This window comes from Coregonus lavaretus (assembly GCF_964263955.1).
Source record: "Coregonus lavaretus genome assembly, chromosome: 1".
Lineage (NCBI taxonomy): Eukaryota > Metazoa > Chordata > Actinopteri > Salmoniformes > Salmonidae > Coregonus > Coregonus lavaretus.
The window spans coordinates 33,824,637-33,843,678 of record NC_139988.1 but is presented as its reverse complement, the minus strand read 5'-3'; the positions used below and the strand labels follow the sequence as shown (position 1 = coordinate 33,843,678).

The 19,042-nt window shown below is 41.2% G+C and overlaps 1 protein-coding gene across 2 annotated transcripts; it reads left to right on the top strand.

Annotated features, from left to right (window-relative positions):
* The first annotated feature begins 2,664 nt into the window (after positions 1–2,664).
* LOC311132590 (bcl-2-like protein 11) lies at positions 2,665–18,356 on the top strand. Of its 2 annotated transcripts, XM_084165844.1 has the most exons (5): positions 2,665–2,754; positions 3,015–3,142; positions 3,365–3,732; positions 5,471–5,604; positions 15,515–18,356. In XM_084165844.1, the coding sequence occupies exons 3-5, from the start codon at positions 3,513–3,515 to the stop codon at positions 15,611–15,613; spliced, it is 453 nt and encodes a 150-aa protein (XP_084021970.1). In that variant the 5' UTR covers positions 2,665–2,754; positions 3,015–3,142; positions 3,365–3,512; the 3' UTR covers positions 15,614–18,356. The 2 variants fall into 2 exon arrangements, with proteins under 2 accessions (XP_084021970.1, XP_084021971.1); XM_084165845.1 differs by lacking the exon at positions 3,015–3,142.
* Positions 18,357–19,042: the final 686 nt, after the last annotated feature.

The following is a 19,042-nucleotide window of genomic DNA, read 5'->3' as shown; positions in this document are numbered from 1 at the left end:
TTCATGTTTTCCCTTTATAATTTTGTTATAGACTTGCAGTCAACAGTTGAACCAAGGAGAAGTTAAAGTTGTCTGCTCATACATTATTCATAAAGATAAATGCCATGCTGTGTTTTAATTGCTTGCGAACCATTTATATAATAGTGTTATGTTGTGCAAATGATCAACACATGGATGATTGTGAGAAGGTGCATCTGACGTTTTAACACTGTCTTGTGAAACAGCCTTTTTTCTAACTGAGAATGTGTGGGCGAAAGTTTGATGAACCAATGCAACAACTATTTTAGGGGCTCAAATATGTGTACTAAATGACTCTAGAAAATGCCAATTCTTCTTAATGTTGAGGGGAGAAAGAGGTTTATCTGGACACTTGAAGGGATGCTTTGAAAGGAGGCTTAGATCGCACCCAGTGAAAGAGTAAGCGGGTCAGAGGCGGAGGATGGCATACAGGCGTCATCCCACTCTCCGCACAGACCAGAAGCGTCAACTTTTTATATCAATCGCAAGTGAACTGCTACAGCAAGGAAGTATCCTCAGCTGAGCTGAGATATCCACACCGAAGACAAAAGAGTCGAACGCTTTTCCCCCTCCTTCAACCAACCTATATTTTGTAGGGGATCTGTTTTTACAAGGCGGAACCACTATTCTTTCGATGTTGACATCGTAGTTTTCTGATTAAAAAGGCACTGGGCTCAAAACTTTTGCGTTTTGCGCCTATGTGAGAAGTTCAAAAGCGGATTTTCAGATATTTTACCGTTATTAACAACTGTTATGTCCCGCTACTGAAGCGGTTTAGGACATGTCCGATTCGTCCAGGTGAGTGCAAAATGAACATAAGGAAATAGCATGCTTTGATGTTTTTGATAGCTAAAATTTCAGTAGACTAAGAATAGACAATATAACAGAAAATCTCACCGCCGCTCCACCAATTTTGGATTTCACTACCCAAGATAGCCCCATAGGCCTAATTAATCGTTTTTAGATCATTATGGTGTCTGGTCTAAATGCATTTATTTTGTAGGCTACCACATCAAATAGTCTATTCATGTGTTTTCGTAATGAAGCAAAAGTGTTATATTCGGCTTACGGCGCACGCCTAGACGCGCACGGTGTGGCATTAATTGGAGAAAGTTTGTGCTTGTTTTGATAAAGCCCCTCCGGTGTCTGCACAACGGTTTAGCGTGTGAGAATGATGTTTTCTTAACATAAGTCGTTCCTGATGATCTTTAGTAGCCTATTATTTCCATCCTAGAAAAGCTTGAAACAATAGCCTACGCATTCCCGCTGGGCACACACTGGTTGGATCAACGTTGTTTCCACGTCATTTCAATGAAATTACATTGAACCAACGTGGAATAGACGTTGAATTGCCGTCTGTGTCCAGTGGGATTGGTATTGAATAGAATAAAAATACCCAATATACGTTTCTTTCCACGGCTGCCTGGATTTAGGCTATATTTTGTATTCCTGTTGGTTGCAATGCGATGTAGTCTATAATATGCCTATAGGGCTGTTTTTGGGGGGGATAGGAATGAGAGAAAGGCAGGCAACTGATTGTTTTGTTTTCCTTTTGTTTTCCACATGAACGTACCTTCGCTCCTCTCAGACTATCCAGCAGTAGATGTGTTACCTGTTGAAGTTGCACGACAATGGAGCAGTGGTGTAATGTCCTTAAGTAAAAATACTTTAAAGTACTACTTAAGTAGTTATTTTAGGTATCTGTACTTTACATTACTATTTATATTTTTGACTACTTTTACTTTTACTTCACTACATTCCTAAAGAAAATAATGTACTTTTTACTCCATACATTTTCCCTGACACCCAAAAATACTCGTTACATTTTCAATGCAGAACAGGAAAGTGGTCCAATTCACTCACTAATCAAGAGAACATCCCTGGGCATTTTACATTTTAGTAGACGCTCTTATCCTGAGCGACTTACAGTTAGTGAGTGCATACATTTTTCATACTGGCCCCCCGTGGGAATCGAACCTACAACCCTGGCGTTGCAAGCGCCATGCTCTACCAACTGAGCTACACGGGGCCAATGCTTGCAACGCCAGGGTTGTGGGTTCGTTTCCCAAGGGGGGCCAGTATGAAAATGTATGCACTCACTAACTGTAAGTCGCTCTGGATAAGAGCGTCTGCTAAATGACTAAAATGTAAATAGTGCCGTCTGTTTTTCTTATTATAAGCAATTTGCAATTATTTATACTTTTACTGTTGATACTTAAGTATATTTTTGCAATTACTTTTACTTTTGATACTTAAGTATACTTTTAGACTTTTACTCAAGTAGTATTTTTCTGGGTGACTTTCACTTTTACTTGAGTCATTTTCTATGAAGGTATCTTTACTTTTACTCAAGTATGAAAATTGGGTACTTGTTTGACCACTGCAATGGGGCTCCTGTTCTCGGGTGATTCAGTGATATAAAGGCGAGGGGCCGAATTGTATTTACAATTTCAAGACAAAGTAAAAAGAGATAGGCTACTACTTCAACCTGTGGGTGGCGATAATGGACCAGTTGGCCGCTAGCCTATGATTTTGGAAGCGTTTTTTTCGCCTGCCAGTCACAGACGCATTAATCCAATCAGGTCTGCTTTCAACACATGCTGGTAGAATGTGTGCGGAGTCTGCCGACACTCAAGCAACAAACTGCGTGACTATTGTTCGTCGTCTGACTGTCTCTGCGTTTTGGTTGTCTCTCAAATGTGGCTTTCGATTTAACTCAGAATTTATTTGATATGAGTAAGTATTTATGATATAGTAGGCTACTGAAAGTATTATAAAGTATTATAAAGCCGACAGGTAGACTATAGGGCTAATATAGAAAGAGTGTACGCTGCCTGCGATCCTTCATGCGCAAGAGATCCTCCATGCGTAATTTGGAACTAATTCGTGTATGAAATAAAATTTTCTGAATAACGATCAGATGAATTTCGAAAACATGACTATAACTAGATTTGTCTTGGGGATGCACAATATGCTATTAACAACTTTCATTTCAGATAGAAGAAGTTAACTTGGCTTGGAGATGGGGTTGTGACGCAGTTACTACGGCTCGTAACTTCATGCCAACTTTTTACCCCTGCTAAAAATGCTGGAATCAGCACTTCTATCCAAACAAACAATGGAGGTAGGCCTATGTGGAGAGGAAGAAGTAACGGCCGAGTCAACAATTTGGATAGACTTGACTCGACCCGGCGGGATATTTAGTCATGCGCGTTCTGTTGTATCAGCCTACACATTATGACTGTTTAGACTTTGAGTCCACAAGAGCAAATCTCCAACAAATAATGACATTGCCCCGACAAAATCAGAAAAATAGCCTAACTCTGATACTTGATCTATCCTACAGAACATAAAATCAGTCCAATGGCTCGACCATCCTAATTGAGAGAGGGAAATACGGAGAATCGCATCCCGGTGGCGGAGCAGCCTCCCGTGCCGAACCGTCTGACAACCCCCAGTTCTGTGAAGGGGACCAGCAGTCACGGGGAGGAATAATGATGCCAAATAGTCTGCTTGGTTTCCAGTCGAGGTCGCCGGTGTTCAGAACACTGTCCAGGTCATCCAGTGGATATTTTTCGTTCGACAGCGATTCTGTTCCAAGCTCCCCGCTATTGAAAGATAACAAGTCGACACAGACTCCGAGCCCATCTAGCCAAGTCATTACTCACGCACTGCAGCGCATGTCTCAAGAACAGGAGACCCGGCGAGATGATGGTAAGGCACACCCTTGCTTGTGTCGAACAAATAAATGTTGTTACTCACTATCCCGCCAGCGCTGGGCAGCTGCATGGCATGGTGCACATGATAAACCCTTTATGCGCAAATAATGATGTGTGCCCTGCCATTGTGTCAATCGGAAGGTGCACTTTGTTTTGAACACTTAACCCACACCAGTTGACGACATTCCCTGGCTATTCCAACATATTAAGGACCATTGGTTTTTTAGCGTATTCACTGATATGGGGGAGGATTGGGGGCTATTACGCACGGATGCGTCTTGGTTTATTGCATGCTATTGTTCCTGGGCGGTTTGTAATGTCTATTGTTATATTTACTTCAGTACCGTAGTCATTACCATATCTGCATGTGTCGAGTCTACAGAATAACGTGACCATGAGCCAATAGTTGGATTCAACCTCAGCAGGAAGTTTCTAGAGAACAGTATCTGCCCTCTGTTTACTGAGTTGTCATAAGCCACCAAGGATCCACCTGGGCCCAGACAGGGTGTGTGTTTGTGCGCGCGAATGATAGCAAAACATGCGCGTATGTGTGTGTTAAAGGCACCTGTGCGTGCACACAGATTTACACTCAACCTCAATAACATTCCCTAACAAAGCCAGTGGCTATAGAATACAAGCAAAAGGAAATACACAGGGACAAACAGGCACAGTGCATAATAGAAGTGATTGAGCAGCCTGATTCACTTGTGTCCTTTTATTTGCGCTCAGTGTTGCAGAGGCCACATGTAGTGAGTTGGAGTATAGGCCAGTCAAAATAGACCTCTGTGTCTTTTGTCAGCAGCAGACAGGGATTCCTCTCCGTTCATTCTCCTTAGGAGCCGGCTGATATAAGGGACAGATAAATCTCTATCTGTAGTGTTTCACGAAACATCTCTAATCCCAAAGGCTACTCTTAATGGGGTAGAGAACAACAACTGTTCTATCTCTGATCTTGGGAAGTAAGTGAACTGGCCCCAAATCAAAGCCATTTCTTTAGATAAAGTCTGAAGAGTATGTTTGTGGAGAATAATATAAATGTTCTCCAGTTTTAGTACTACCGTATGTCTGTTATTGCCTGAGGGAGACGGACGCTGGTTGGAATTGTTTATTGGTTTTTAGTATTTTCTGACTCAGATATGAGTCATCCTAGCACACATATAGAATACCACAAGTGTGGTATTATATCTTCTCAGGGCATAATGCCTTTGGTTCTTTAAATGGCATTTTGATTTTGACAACTTCACTTGAGGATTCTTAACAAATAGCCTTTAAAACACAGTAATAAGATTGTCATAAGATAACAAAACACCACATTTCATAATACTAGTCCTACACTCATCATGGGAAATGCTGTGATGATGCATGTCTTGAATTGTCACTGTGCTATGTGTTATTGTTATGTCTCCTTTATGACAGTGATATAAAGACATTATACCAGGCCACTTGCAGTAAAGTAAAGTAAGTAAAGTGTTTCCACATTAACGTTTGGTTCAACTGATATTACAGGGCCCCTGAGGGATATGAGAAATATTAGACATATGTTTCATGACACCTGTGAGTCATAGAAAGAGATCAGAACACATTCATATTGACAACTTAACCACACTATAGGAACCACTTGGCTTGTCTGCAAAGTGTCATACTGGACTTTTCTTAGTAATGCTGTAGCTTGGTCTTTGTTATTAGATTGTGTTCCAATGATTTCTGACAGCTATTTGCTCTTTGTCCACCAGACGTGTGGCCCAACCCCCTCCACCGCTATAGACCACGCCCACCACCAACTGCAGGGGACATGCGGCCAGAGACACTGATCGGTCAGGAGCTTAATCGCATTGGAGATGATTTCAATGATCTCTTAATACATGGGGTGAGTAGTTACTGTTAGCTCAGCTGGTAGAGCACAGCGCTTGTAACGCCAAAGTAGTGGGTTCGATCCCCGGGACCACCCATACACAAAAAAATGTATGCACGCATGACTGTAAGTTGCTTTGGATAAAAGCGTCTGCTAAATAGCATATTATTATTATTATTATTATTATTATTATTATTATTATTATTATTATTATTACACCACACCAGCACTGAGTCTGCTAACCTACTACTGTATATACACATATAGGGTTGGAGGAGCCACAGATAAGTGATGATGAGGATGATAATGATCCATATATCAAGATGATACATCATTTTTGGGATGTTAACATTTAATTAAAGGACTCTCTTCAGGGAATGGGTAGCTTCAATATCCAGAGGGTACGGATATGCTACACAGGCACTGCAAAAACGATTATTTCAGGGTCTTGATGATCACTGTTGTCACTGCAGGGCAGGGTAAAGTTCATCTTCCCATTAGATAGTGTCAATAATTTAAGTGTTGTCTCAGAGCTGCTGCCAAATTCATGACAGCACCGGTGAACAAAATGCCTGTGCAGCCAGATGTTTTTTTTCCTTCTCTTGCTACTTGCACAGTACATTTCTGGAGGTTGCATCACCTTATTTACAAACCATATCAAGGACTGCATTGTATCAAATGGAGCTGATAAGGTGCTCAGCTCAACATGTGCCATTCTAAATTATTTCACGCTCGCATGCTCTCTTTGTGTCCTTGACCTAGCATAGACACATTCTGTGCTGTAATTTCTTATGTACTGAGGGCACTCTGGTTTTATAACATTAGTTATAATAGGTACAGGACAGGTCCAATAGCCACATTGAAATTGTGGTGCATAGTGCAGAAGGCAAGATAAAGGGAAATCTGTGCTACTGCTATTGCAACAGTGTACAGTAGATTGTATGTGACCATGGCGATTGATCAGCCAGCTGTTCATCTACAGTATATTGTCATGTCTTTGTATCTTAAACAATCTCTGTGAGGTGGTGATTAATCTTACCCTGGGTCATCAGTTTCCTGGTTAATTTCATAACTCTGTTTACAGTGACCTGCAAAAGTATTCATCCCTGTGGCATTTTTCCTATTTTGTTTCATTACAACCTGTAATTTAAATTGATTTTTATTTGGATTTCATGTAATGGACATACACAAAATAGTCCAAATTGGTGAAGTGAAATAAAAAAAATAACTTGTTTAAAAAAAAATCTAAAAAATAAATAACAGACAAGTAGTGCGTGCATATGTATTCACCCCCTTTGCTATGAAGCCCCTAAATAAGATCTGGTGCAACCAATTACCTTCAGAAGTCACATAATTAGTTAAATAAAGTCCACCTGTGTGCAATCTAAGTGTCACATGATCTGTCACATGATCTCAGTATATATACACCTGTTCTGAAAGGCCCCAGAGTCTGCAACACCACTAAGCAAGGGGCACCACCAAGCAAGCGGCACCATGAAGACCAAGGAGCTTTCCAAACAGGTCAGGGACAAAGTTGTGGAGCAGTACAGATCAGGGTTGGGTTATAAAAAATATCAGAAACTTTGAACATCCCACGGAGCACCATTCAATCCATTATTAAAAAATGGAAAGAATATGGCACCATAACAAACCTGCCAAGAGAGGGCTGCCCACCAAAACTCACGGACCAGGCAAGGAGGGCATTAATCAGAGAGGCAACAAAGAGACCAAATATAACCCTGAAGGAGCTGCAAAACTCCACAGCGGAGATTGGATTATCTGTCCATAGGACCACTTTAAACCGTACACTCCACAGAGCTGGGCTTTACGGAAGAGTGGCCAGAAAAAAACCATTGCTTAAAGAAAAAAATAAGCAAACACGGTTTGGTGTTCGCCAAAAGCCATGTGGGAGACTCCCCAAACATATGGAAGAAGGTACTCTGGTGAGTTGAGACTAAAATTGAGCTTTTTGGCCATCAACGAAAACTCTATGTCTGGCGCAAACCCAACACCTCTCATCATCCCGAGATGATGTGGTCCTCTGTAGCTCAGCTGGTAGAGCACGGCGCTTATAACGCCATGGTAGTGGGTTTGATCCCCGGGACCACCCATACACAAAAAATTTATGCACGCATGACTGTAAGTCACTTTGGATAAAAGCGTCTGCTAAATGGATTTTTTTTATATATATATATTTTTTTTTATTAACACCATCCCCACAGTGAAGCATGGTGGTGGCAGCATTATGCTGTGGGGAGGTTTTTCATCGGCAGGGACTGGGAAACTGGTCAGAATTGAAGGAATGATGGATGGCGCTAAATACAGGGAAATTCTTGAGGGAAACATGTTTTAGTCTTCTAGAGATTTGAGACTGGGACGGAGGTTCACCTTCCAGCAGGACAATGACCCTAAGCATACTGCTAAAGCAACACGAGTGGTTTAAGGAGAAACATTTAAATGTCTTGGAATGGCCTAGTCAAAGCCCAGACCTCAATCCAATTGAGAATCTGTGGTATGACTTAAAGATTGCTGTACACCAGCAGAACCCATCCAACTTGAAGGAGCTGGAGCAGTTTTGCCTTGAAGAATGGGAAAAAATCCCAGTGGCTAGATGTGCCAAGCTTATAGAGACATACCCCAAGAGACTTGCAGCTGTAATTGCTGCAAAAGGTGGCTCTACAAAGTATTGACTTTGGGGTGGGTGAATAGTTATGCACGCTCAAGTTTTCTGTTTTTTTGTCTTATTTCTTGTTTGTTTCAAAGTGGTAGGCATGTTGTGTAAATCAAATGATACAAACCCCCCAAAAATCCATTCTAATACCAGGTTGTAAGGCAACAAAATAGGAAAAATGCCAAGGGGGGTGAATACTTTCGCAATCCACTGTAGATCTTACTCTAATCATACTCAAAGCTTTGTTGTGTTCCTTCTTGGAGAAAATATTTTGTTTACCACTCTATGGAGAGTCTTCTCCCATGTTCCATTCTTGTCACTCTCCATCTGAGCAGACTTGAAGTGTTTTCTTCATCCCCAAGGGTCACTACCTGGTGCCCATAAAGGTGGACAGTTTGTCTGTATAACCAAAAATATTAACTGAAGACACGTACTGTTCTTTCGAATGAGTGTGTGAGGATTTGCCGTGAGGTGAATGTTGTGTTACTAATGGCCTCCGGGTGTCTGAAGAGAAATAAATATTTACACACCTTTCAACAAATGAGGCTGTGATTCAGACTTAACACACATTGTAGAGCAGAACAGGGCTTGTTTGTGTGTGTGTGTGTGTGTGGTTCTGTATGTATGTACTCTCTTGGCTAGAGGGAGGTGTATGTGTTTTGAGAACAATGAGCACAATAAAAAGCGGAACATGTTGTGTTCTATGTTCTGGTCTCAGGTGTTTGGTTGACATCAGAGTGAGGTATTCTGCAAGACTGTCTCTGTCTAGAATCTAGAGCGGTCTCATATTTTTTATTTTTTATTATTTTTAACCTTTATTTAACTAGGCAAGTCAGTTAAGAACAAATTCTTATTTACAATGACGGCCTACACCGGCCAAACCCAGACGACGCTGGGCCAATTGTGTCTCCCATCTGTCTCAATTGTCTATTAAATAACTATATACAGGTATTACATTGTGTGTTACTGACAAATGCAGGTCTTTCATCTAGCTCTATGTATAGGTTTTCAACTGCCAATAACTGTCACAATGCTTGTATCTGGATCAGAGGTAGTATCTCCTGGCTAGTGACTATAAAGTGTGTTATTTCCTTGTAGACAAAATGTTTGTGTGTGTGTTTTCAGGTAAGGTGAATAAAAAACACCTACACACTTTGTTTACTGATCCACAGATCTGTGACATCTGTCAGACTTCCCAGTCCTCATTTCTGATTGGGTCTATGGCCTCAGACATACACACACACAGACAGAAACACACACACAGACACACACACACCCCTCCTTCTCTGCCTAATAGCCATCATGGAAAATATTCTGGCTGTCAGAGTACGCAATCAAGGTCAAGTTTGAGGGTTTGAAAGCTCAGAGAAGGAAGGGTCAGGTTATAGTGACTGGGCAGATGGTTAGTGAGTGAGTGGTTGTGTTGCAGCATGGCAGGGCTACGTGTCTGCTCAGCTTCATTACGCCTACCCTGTGGTTAAGGCTCTCAGAGAGCCCACTGCGGGCTCTAATTATCCACTGGTCCGGCTTTACAGGCTTCACTCACCCAGCGCCATGGAGACACACTCAGTCCAGCCCCGGCCCTCCAGACCTGATCTTTGTCATCTTCTCCCAGGGTCAGTTTGAACCCAGGCTCCAACGGTTGTCATGTTTTGTGTGAGGCACTGGAAAGAACTTCTGAGTGGAGTTGGTCCTCTGTTAAATCTTTGAGTGTGTTGCGGGTTTGGGTGTCTCCATACTCTCTTGGTCTGTTTCTGTGTTGCTTGCGTGTGCTCACATTTTACATTTACATTTTAGTCATTTAGCAGAGGCTCTTATCCAGAGCGACTTTACAGTTAGTGAGTGCATATATATATTTTTTCATACTGCTTAGTGGTTGCAACGCTGTGAAGTTAACTTTGCATGTGAAGGTGCTCTGTCCTGTGGACTGAAATAGGAGGCTTTTAATTCAGGGCACTCTTCTGAATTAAACTTTATTGTTTTCTTTCAAATACTTTGAGCGTTTAACTGAACCTTCCCAGACTGACAGATGGGCAGGGTTTGCATTTTTGGGACTATTCCGTTCGTTCCATTGCACCAGGCCAGCTCAATCAAGCGCAGCTAAATTATTTGAAAGAAATCCAAGTACTTTTTGAGCCCTGGTCTGGTGAGACGTCTCTCCAGTGGTGAATATGGCAGATAGTAGTGTGAAACAAACGCACCCTGCTAATGCAAAGCAGATGTCTGGCCACAGAAACATGTTATATTCTAAGAGAACTAATGTCTGCATTTTGCCACTCAAATTATCTGAGCATTTACATGGCAGCTGACTTCTTTGTTGAGTTTCTATTTTTTTTAAATGGGGTTTGTTACTCAAAGTGATTTTCCTTAGAATGTGGTGACACCCTGTCTTATTTGTGATGCAAGGTTATTTTGGTTTAGGCCCTGCAGTCTTTCTCTTGTAGAAAGAGGGAGAGAGAAGTTTGTCTGTTTGGAAACTATTTTAAGCAGCTGCGTAATAACTTGTTTTGATCAAATAAAAGCATATGCTGAGTAGCATTGAGTGTCTCAGTGACAACTTTGTTTTTCCTCAGCCAGCAATTGCAGGCAGAAATCTCCAAACGTATTAGCGAGTCACTTTCATTTAATGTCGTCTACTCCAAATTGTGTCTGCTCTCCCAATTAGGTCGAATTGTTTTTCAGTGTTCTTCTGGCCTTGTAAGTTGTGGTTCTTTGTTTTGCTTGCATGTGTCGCTGCACTCTGCGTTCTCACACCCCAGATCAATTGTCAGAGAGAGATTAGTCATTCTTCTGTGTGTGATGCCGGCATGCCACAACACAGTTTGGGCACAGAAACAACTGAATACTCAGGCCCTGATCCATTATACTTGAGACTTGATTTAAGTGTTAATGGTTTGCAACATTGTACCAATTTGCTGGTTGTGGGTGTGAAACGTTCAGTGTGTGTATTTAGTGAATTTGGGTATTATAACATTATCACTGCCAAAAACATGATTCTTAAAGGGAAAGAGAAATGTATCCCATTTTTAAGGAAACTAACAAGTACAATACACACTAACTTCACTAACTATGTGTGAAATAGCTGAAAGTCTTTGAAAGTAATATTGGAATATGTTTTCTACTGAACCCCTCCCCCCCTTCCATCAGTTTTACACAGCTAATAACATATTATTAAAGGGATCATTCACCTGTTGATTTGCCTTATGCCAGCCTCTCATGTTGCATGCCTCAGGGTGTGAAGTGGCGTGTGATTACATACTGTGTACTATATAATGCCATACAAAATGCAACATGTAGTCATGATACTATAATACATACCAGAGAGGTTTTACCATCAGCCTCAATGGCCAAATCTCAGAAAACAAGTCTATGTGTTTACATTGTGTTGAAACCACTGCCTAGAATGGTAGGATGTGTTTAATTTGTAGAGCTTACAGTAAGTACAGAAGTCTTTCCTCTTTCCATCTAATTCCATTAAAATCTCTTTACCAAAGGAACATACAGTATTTGTTTCACACATTGTTAAATAGAGTCGTAAACTTCCAATAGGATATGTTCTAATCAAGCAACCTTTCAACAGGTTGTTTTAAGTTATTGTTAAGTCTTTCAGAACAATCATTTACATCTAGCCAAACCTTCGATCTGTCAATTCTCTAATGAACACATCATGTTTGGCCTGAATGTGAATGGGGTCTTACAAGGTTGCCAGTCCTGCTCTATCTCACAGAGAAATTAATGCACCTCAATTTAAGTTCACTTCCGCATCACATGTTTCCTCAGACACTATTCACAGTCACTCCAGGTTTCTGTGGTTCTTGGCACGACTCGTTTAGCGTAACACCAAGCATTGATATTCCTCTTGCATTTGTTCCTAAAATCCTGTTGTTGAGAGCAGAATACCTGAGGCACAGGGCTGGTTTACAATGTCTGCACTGTATGGTTACCTGCCAAGCTGCTCTGAATCGACACACCTGCAGTGATTCACTAATGGAGCGATGCCCCAGTCATACTTCAGCACAGTTCCTGTAAGAAACAGTTTTTTTTCCAACTCAAACCGCTAAGGGAAAAGTATAACTCAGACTTGGTGTTTTCTCTTCATTGTATACTTGTAAAATGAATCACGCTTCCTCCGTCCCCTCTGCCAAAAGGGCCACAGGGGAAATGCCAAGCGCTTATCGCAAAAGCCCTGCCAAACTAGTGGCCTCAGGCCAACGTGCTGGCCTGGCCAAGACAGCCACCTGTTTTCACCTCCCCTCTGCCAAGTCTGCAGAGGTAATTGTCTGTGAGGGGGGAGTAGTACATCCATCCCCCATTATTAGGATGCCATGACCTGGCCAAGGCCAAGTGCACCATTGAAGACGTAATAGAATGGCTCAATCTCTTCCCTAATCTCTCCATTCACCTCACAGTAAAAATGTCCCTATTTGTGTTTAGTTCATCAAGTGCCCTTTCCATTGGAGCTGAAGTAGCTGCCCTAATAGAATGGCCTTTATGACACTGCTGCTGCACTGTATTTCTCATTAAGAGATATGACTCATGTTGTAAACCTGGTATGTTAGGGTTCACTTCAGCCCAAGGCTGTAGGACTAGTGTTGTCGTTTGCAGGGCCTCTGACCAACATAGCAATGTTGACACAAAGATCAGAAGAGGAGAACATTAACCCTCCATTGAGAAGTTGAATACACTTACTGTGGTTGCTCATTTAAATAACATAAATTAAAATTGAATTTGTCACATGCTTGGTAAACAACAGGTGTAGACTAACAGTGAAATGCTTTTGGGCCCTTCCCAATAATGCAGAGAGAAGAATAATAGAAAGATAATAACAGGAGGAATAAATACACAATGAGTAATGATAACTTGGCTATATACACAGGGTACCAGTACTGAGTCGATGTGCAGGGGTATGAGGTAATTGAGGTAGATATGTACAAGTCGGAAGTTTATGTACACCATAGCCAAATACATTTAAACTCAGTTTTTCACAATTCCTGACATTTAATCCTAGTAAAAATTCCATGTGTTAGGTCAGTTAGGATCATCACTTTATTTTAAGAATGTGAAATGTCAGAATAATAGTAGAAAGAATGATTTATTTCAGCTTTTATTTCTTTCATTACATTCCCAGTGGGTCAGAAGTTTACATACACTCAATTAGTATTTGGTAGCATTGCCATTAAATTGTTTAACTTGGGTCAAATGTTTCGGGTAGCCTTCCACAAGCTTCCCACAATAAGTTGGGTGAATTTGGCCCATTCCTCCTGACAGAGCTGGTGTAACTGAGTCAGGTTTGTAGGTCTCCTTGCTCGCACAAGCTTTTTCAGTTCTACCCACACATTTTCTATAGGACTGAGGTCAGGGCTTTGTGATGGCCACTCCAATACCTTGACTTTGTTGTCCTTAAGCCATTTTGCCACAACTTTGGAAGTATGCTTGGGGTCATTGTCCATTTGGAACACCCATTTGCGACCAAGCTTTAACTTCCTGACTGATGTCTTGAGATGTTGCTTCAATATATCCACATAATTTTCCTTCCTCATGATGCCATCTATTTTGTGAAGTGCACCAGTCCCTCCTGCAGCAAAGCACCACCACATCATGATGCTGCCACCCCCGTGTTTCACGGTTGGGATGGTGTTCTTCGGTTTGCAACAACCCCCTTTTTCCTCCAAACATAACGATGGTCATTATGGCCAAAGAGTTCTATTTTTGATTCATCAGACCAGAGGACATTTCTCCAAAAAGTACGACCTTTGTCCCCATGTGCAGTTGCAAACCGTAGTCTGGCTTTTTTATGGCGGTTTTGGAGCAGTGGCTTCTTCCTTGCTGAGCGGCCTTTCAGGTTATGTCGATATAGGACTCGTTTTACTGTGGATATAGATACTTTTGTACCTGTTTCCTCCATCATCTCCACAAGGACCTTTGCTGTTGTTCTGGGATTGATTTGCACTTTTCGCACCAAAGTACGTTCCTCTCTAGGAGACAGACGCATCTCCTTCCTGAGCGGTATGACGGCTGCATGGTCCCATGATGTTTATACTTGCGTACTATTGTTTGTACAGACAAACGTGGTACCTTCAGGCGTTTGGAAATTGCTCCCAAAGGATGAACCAGACTTGTGGAGGTCTACAATTTTTTGTCTGATTTCTTTTGATTTTGACACTGAGATGGAAGGTAGGCCTTGAAATACATCCACAGGTACACCTCCAATTGACTCAAATTATGTCAATTAGCCTATCAGAAGCTTCTAACGCCATGACATAATTTTCTGGAATTTTCCAAGCTGTTTAAAGGCACAGTCAACTTAGTGTACAGTCAACTTCTGACCCACTGGAATTGTGATACAGGGAATTATAAGTGAAATAATCTGTCTCTAAACAATTGTTGGAAAAATTACATGTCATGCAGAAAGTAGATGTCCTAACCGACTTGCCAAAACTATAGTTTGTTAACAAGAAATGTGTGGAGTGGTTGAAAAAATTAGTTTTAATGACTCCAACCTAAGTGTATGTAAACTTCCGACTTCAACTGTAGGTAGGGGTAAAGTGACAAGGTAACAGGATAGATAATAAGCAGTAGCAGCAGCGTATGTGATGAGTCAAAACAGTTAGTGCAAAAAGGGTCAATGCAGATAGTCCAGGTAGCTCTTTGGTTAATTAGCAGTTTTATGGCTTGGGGGTAGAAGCTGTTCAGGGTCCTGTTGGTTCCAGACTTTAATGCTCAATTGTGCTTCTATAATTCAATACTGTGTACACATCATTACCAAACTCATACATACACAAACACATCCTGGCACAGTATCACAGGAGCACAAACACATGTCAGAACATTTCATTTGTTTCTCTGGGCCTCTTGAGTGTGGAGTGAACCCACTGGTCCTAACACCTGGAGAGGGACCAAGGGTTTGGGTTGAAGTGGGGCAGGATGTCAGGAATGAGTTGTGTTGGCCTGCTTCCTGTGTTTCTAGGGCTGCATGTGTGTGATGACGAGAATCTGCCCCTCATGAAAGGACTGACACACTGACCACAGTTGAATTCAGCCGTGTCCATAGCCAGTATTATCAGCAAACCTCAGCTGTCTGTCTTAAACACACAGCAGGGGACATTATGGTTGTCAGGTGAATGGCACTATTACGCCACGTGTTGTGGCAATAATGTTGAATGCTTTATCCTGTATGTTTCTATATATGTTTAGTGGTTATGTATACAGGAGTATGTGTATGTAACAGGGCTCTTTTCTCTGTGTCCTCCACAGCGGCTTGCTGGCAGAAACGGTCAAGTTGCCCAGGTAAACCTGCAGCAGATGCACCAAGAGCCCGCCTTCCTACTGTGGATGGGGCTCCTGATTGGATGACTATTACAGATCATCCTGCAGAGAAGATGATGGGCAGACAGAAGCCTCAATCCCATCCCATGCAGCACCCAGCAGACACATACTGTAGCACCTGGGAGAATTCTGTCAAAGACCTTGTACATATGTGATTATGTAAAATGCTACATTTTCAGAATGGACCTATACAAATTTGTCTTAATGGTTTTTGACCTTGAATGGCCTCAAGATTCCCTGATCCAGGATAAGTTGGAATAGGTAATTTGTACAGTTTTGGGAATACTTTCTTTGGGAATTCTACAACACCTGGAATTTTGCACCTATGTTTCCTGCGCAGATTTGGAAAGCTGAGCCTAATCAAAGCACCAAAGATGGAGTGTCCTGTTGCAGAGTGCTCACAGGGATAACACCATGTGGATAATGCTTTGTGGAGGTTACATGTGCCTTGTACAGTTTCTCTCTTTTTTACTGTGCTGTTTTCCTTTTCTTGCAGCTATTTATTTTTCACCTCTGTATTTTATTTGTTTGTGAGTTTACCCATGATCCGATGTGTAGAGTCTGTGCTGTGTCTGTTCCTCCTGGTTCTCATGGCATCTCACTGTTTCCTTTCCTCATCCAAACCTCATCTGCAATTCTAATTTGATGCAACCAGTTCCATGTCCGGTTCCATTGACCCAGATAAAGCCTGTTTAATGAAGATGCAGTTTCAGTCAAGCCAGACATTTAAATGTTAATATTAAATATTAAATTATATGTAAGCACCCTTTTTTAAATGTATTTTCTTTCCAAACATATTCAGTGTTAAGGGCAATAGCAAGGATGTTAGTAATAATCGTGAGAACAACAACAGCCAAAAACATTGATATTTTACTGTTTTGTCACTTATTTTCCTGCGTCCCTTTTCAACTGTCAAACATCATTGCCGTTATCGGGCGGGCTGTTGTCAGGGCCTTCTTAGCCCAGCTGACACTCATGTTGGCCCGGCCAAGTCCTGTGCAGCGCTGCCAGGTCATTAAACGCTCATAGAAGCTTTGCTGGAAGAGAATCAAACTCTGAGCACCAGGGGAGCAGGGCTTTGTCAATGGAGAGCCATAAAGCAACATTAGCCAGAGGAACAGGCAGAGAGACCCAATGGGGTCAATACCGGTTTTAATGGATGGGATGACTTACAGTGCTTGAGAACGTAGATGGATAAACAGGGACAAAACCCACCCAACGATCTTGAAGGATCTATATCCAAATTCTTGAAAATGTGTTGTATTTCTGATCTGTGGTAGTATTAATGTTTTTTTTTAAGGCCCAGTCCAGTCAAAATTCTGTTTTTCCTGTGTTTTGTATCATATCGTACAACAGCTGATGAAACTATCACTTTAAAAATGTGAAGGAAGTTGAGGCAGTATAAGTTAATATATACCAATAACAAAGAGAGTTCCAAACCTCTTAGCCAATAACACCTAGTTTTCAGATTACATACTCAGAACACTCCCAGCTATTTTTGTTTCTTATTTTACCGTTGTAATGGAAAACTATTACAGTAAGGCACTTAATTGTTACCCAGAAATGATTTGATATTAAGATAAAAACAGCTGCATTGGGCCTTTAAGGATAAACAAAAATTTAAGTAGGGTTACTTTGAATGTTACATGCTACCACATTGTGCACCATGGGTTGGTTTTAAATTGTATGTGTCCCCTTGTGTGAGCCAAAGATTGATTACACTGTAATTTTGCTGGTTAGATCCTATTGTATGGTACAGTATAGGCGTGGTTCAGTCCAACTGCCTTGGCCACCCTTTTGATTCCATTGCCTCCTATTTGTCAGTCTGCCAGTATTTGATGTGAAAATTCATTCCACACCCACAGTTCAATAAATGTTATCCATGACATTAAATGTGAACGGTATAAAATGTGATGATAAAAGCCTATCTTTAAAATAACATAGCACTTACAGCCCATTAGAGGTTTTAATAGCCAAACATCTGCCTTTTAGATTTATTCAAAAAAAGTATGTTTTGCTGACCATGTAGACGAAATGTAAGGTGGATGGTATTAGTTGATGAAATGATCTGCAAACACAATTTCTATTGAGAAGCGTATCATTCCGTCATGTTTTTCTTGGTACCAAAATTGTACTGCTCAGCCATGTCTTTTATATCTTGAATGACTGTATTTTCTTTTTTGGTGTTGTCAAATGAAACCAAAGACCTAATTTCAAAGTACTGTATCTCATAAGGGTGTAGTCGAGTCTAGAGGCTTTCCAAGAGAACAACTGAAAGCTGAATTGTCAACTTCTGAAACCAATATGGAAACTTCTCAGACAGTCAGCCAATGATTCCATGTACTCTAGATATCAATCCATTGAGTGACAGCATAGTCCATACTGTCCATACTTCTTAATGGGTAGAGACCAGACCATAGAGAGAAATAGCATTTTTCCCAGACACATACAATAACTTAATTTTGAGCTGCAACATTCCCAAGTTGTACTTAGGAAGATCCATGAATTTCAACCAGTGTCATCTTGGTGGAGGAAGTGCAGGTGTGTCCCTCTTGCGCTATGATTTCTGTCCCAGAATTGTCTGTTCAGGACCCTTTTGCACTGAGCGCAGACAGACAGAAACGGATTTATCTGACTCACAGGACCCAGTACATTTGTAGCAAAATGTCCATTTTTTACCCCTTCTTTTTCTTTTGCACTGAAATGTTTCAAGGTTGCGATTTATATTGTGCATAATGCTGTGCCTGTATAAAGCCCTTTTTCATCTTAAAAAAAATGTGTTTCTGGTATCTTCTTTCATTGTTGATTAAGCCACATCCTTTTTAATGATAAGTTAGTAAGCCGCTGTCATTGTTCTACAACTAGAACCACACATATTGCAGTCATAATGAATTAATCACAGGCAGTTCAACAGAAACAGAACAGCGCCGGAGAAGATGGCTGCCGTTTTACAGCCCTCTAACCAATTGTACTATTATGTGTGTTTTTCCGCGTTATTTGTAATTTATTTTGTACATAATGTTTCTGCCATCGTCTCTTATAACCAAAAAGAGCTTCTGGATATCAGGACAGCGATTACTCACCTCGTATTGGACGAAGATTTTTTCTTCAACGAGGCGGCCGCGAAGGATATCATACAGACACCCGACAAGGCCGTAGATCGGGGTGCCTTGTAAGGATCCGACAGCGAGCGAGTAAACTGCCTCTTCCATCAATCCTATTAGCCAATCTTCAATCATTGGATAACAAATTGGATGACCTAAGATTACGGTTATCCTACCAACGGGACATTAAAAACTGTAATATCTTATGTTTCACCGAGTCGTGGCTGAACGACGACATGGATAACATACAGCTAGCGGGCTATACGCTACATCGGCAGGATAGAACGGCTGACTCCGGTAAGACAAGGGGTGGCGGTCTGTGTATATTTGTAAACAACAGCTGGTGCACAAA

What these genes read in the sequence shown, in the direction of transcription:
- LOC311132590 (XM_084165845.1), top strand. Translation starts at nt 3,513, where the DNA reads ATGATGCCAAATAGTCTGCTTGGTTTCCAGTCGAGGTCGCCGGTGTTC. An exon ending in GGAGACCCGGCGAGATGATG is followed by an intron (nt 3,733 to 5,470) that starts GTAAGGCACACC and finishes TTTGTCCACCAG; the next exon opens with ACGTGTGGCCCAACCCCCTC. An exon ending in ATGATCTCTTAATACATGGG is followed by an intron (nt 5,605 to 15,514) that starts GTGAGTAGTTAC and finishes TGTCCTCCACAG; the next exon opens with CGGCTTGCTGGCAGAAACGG.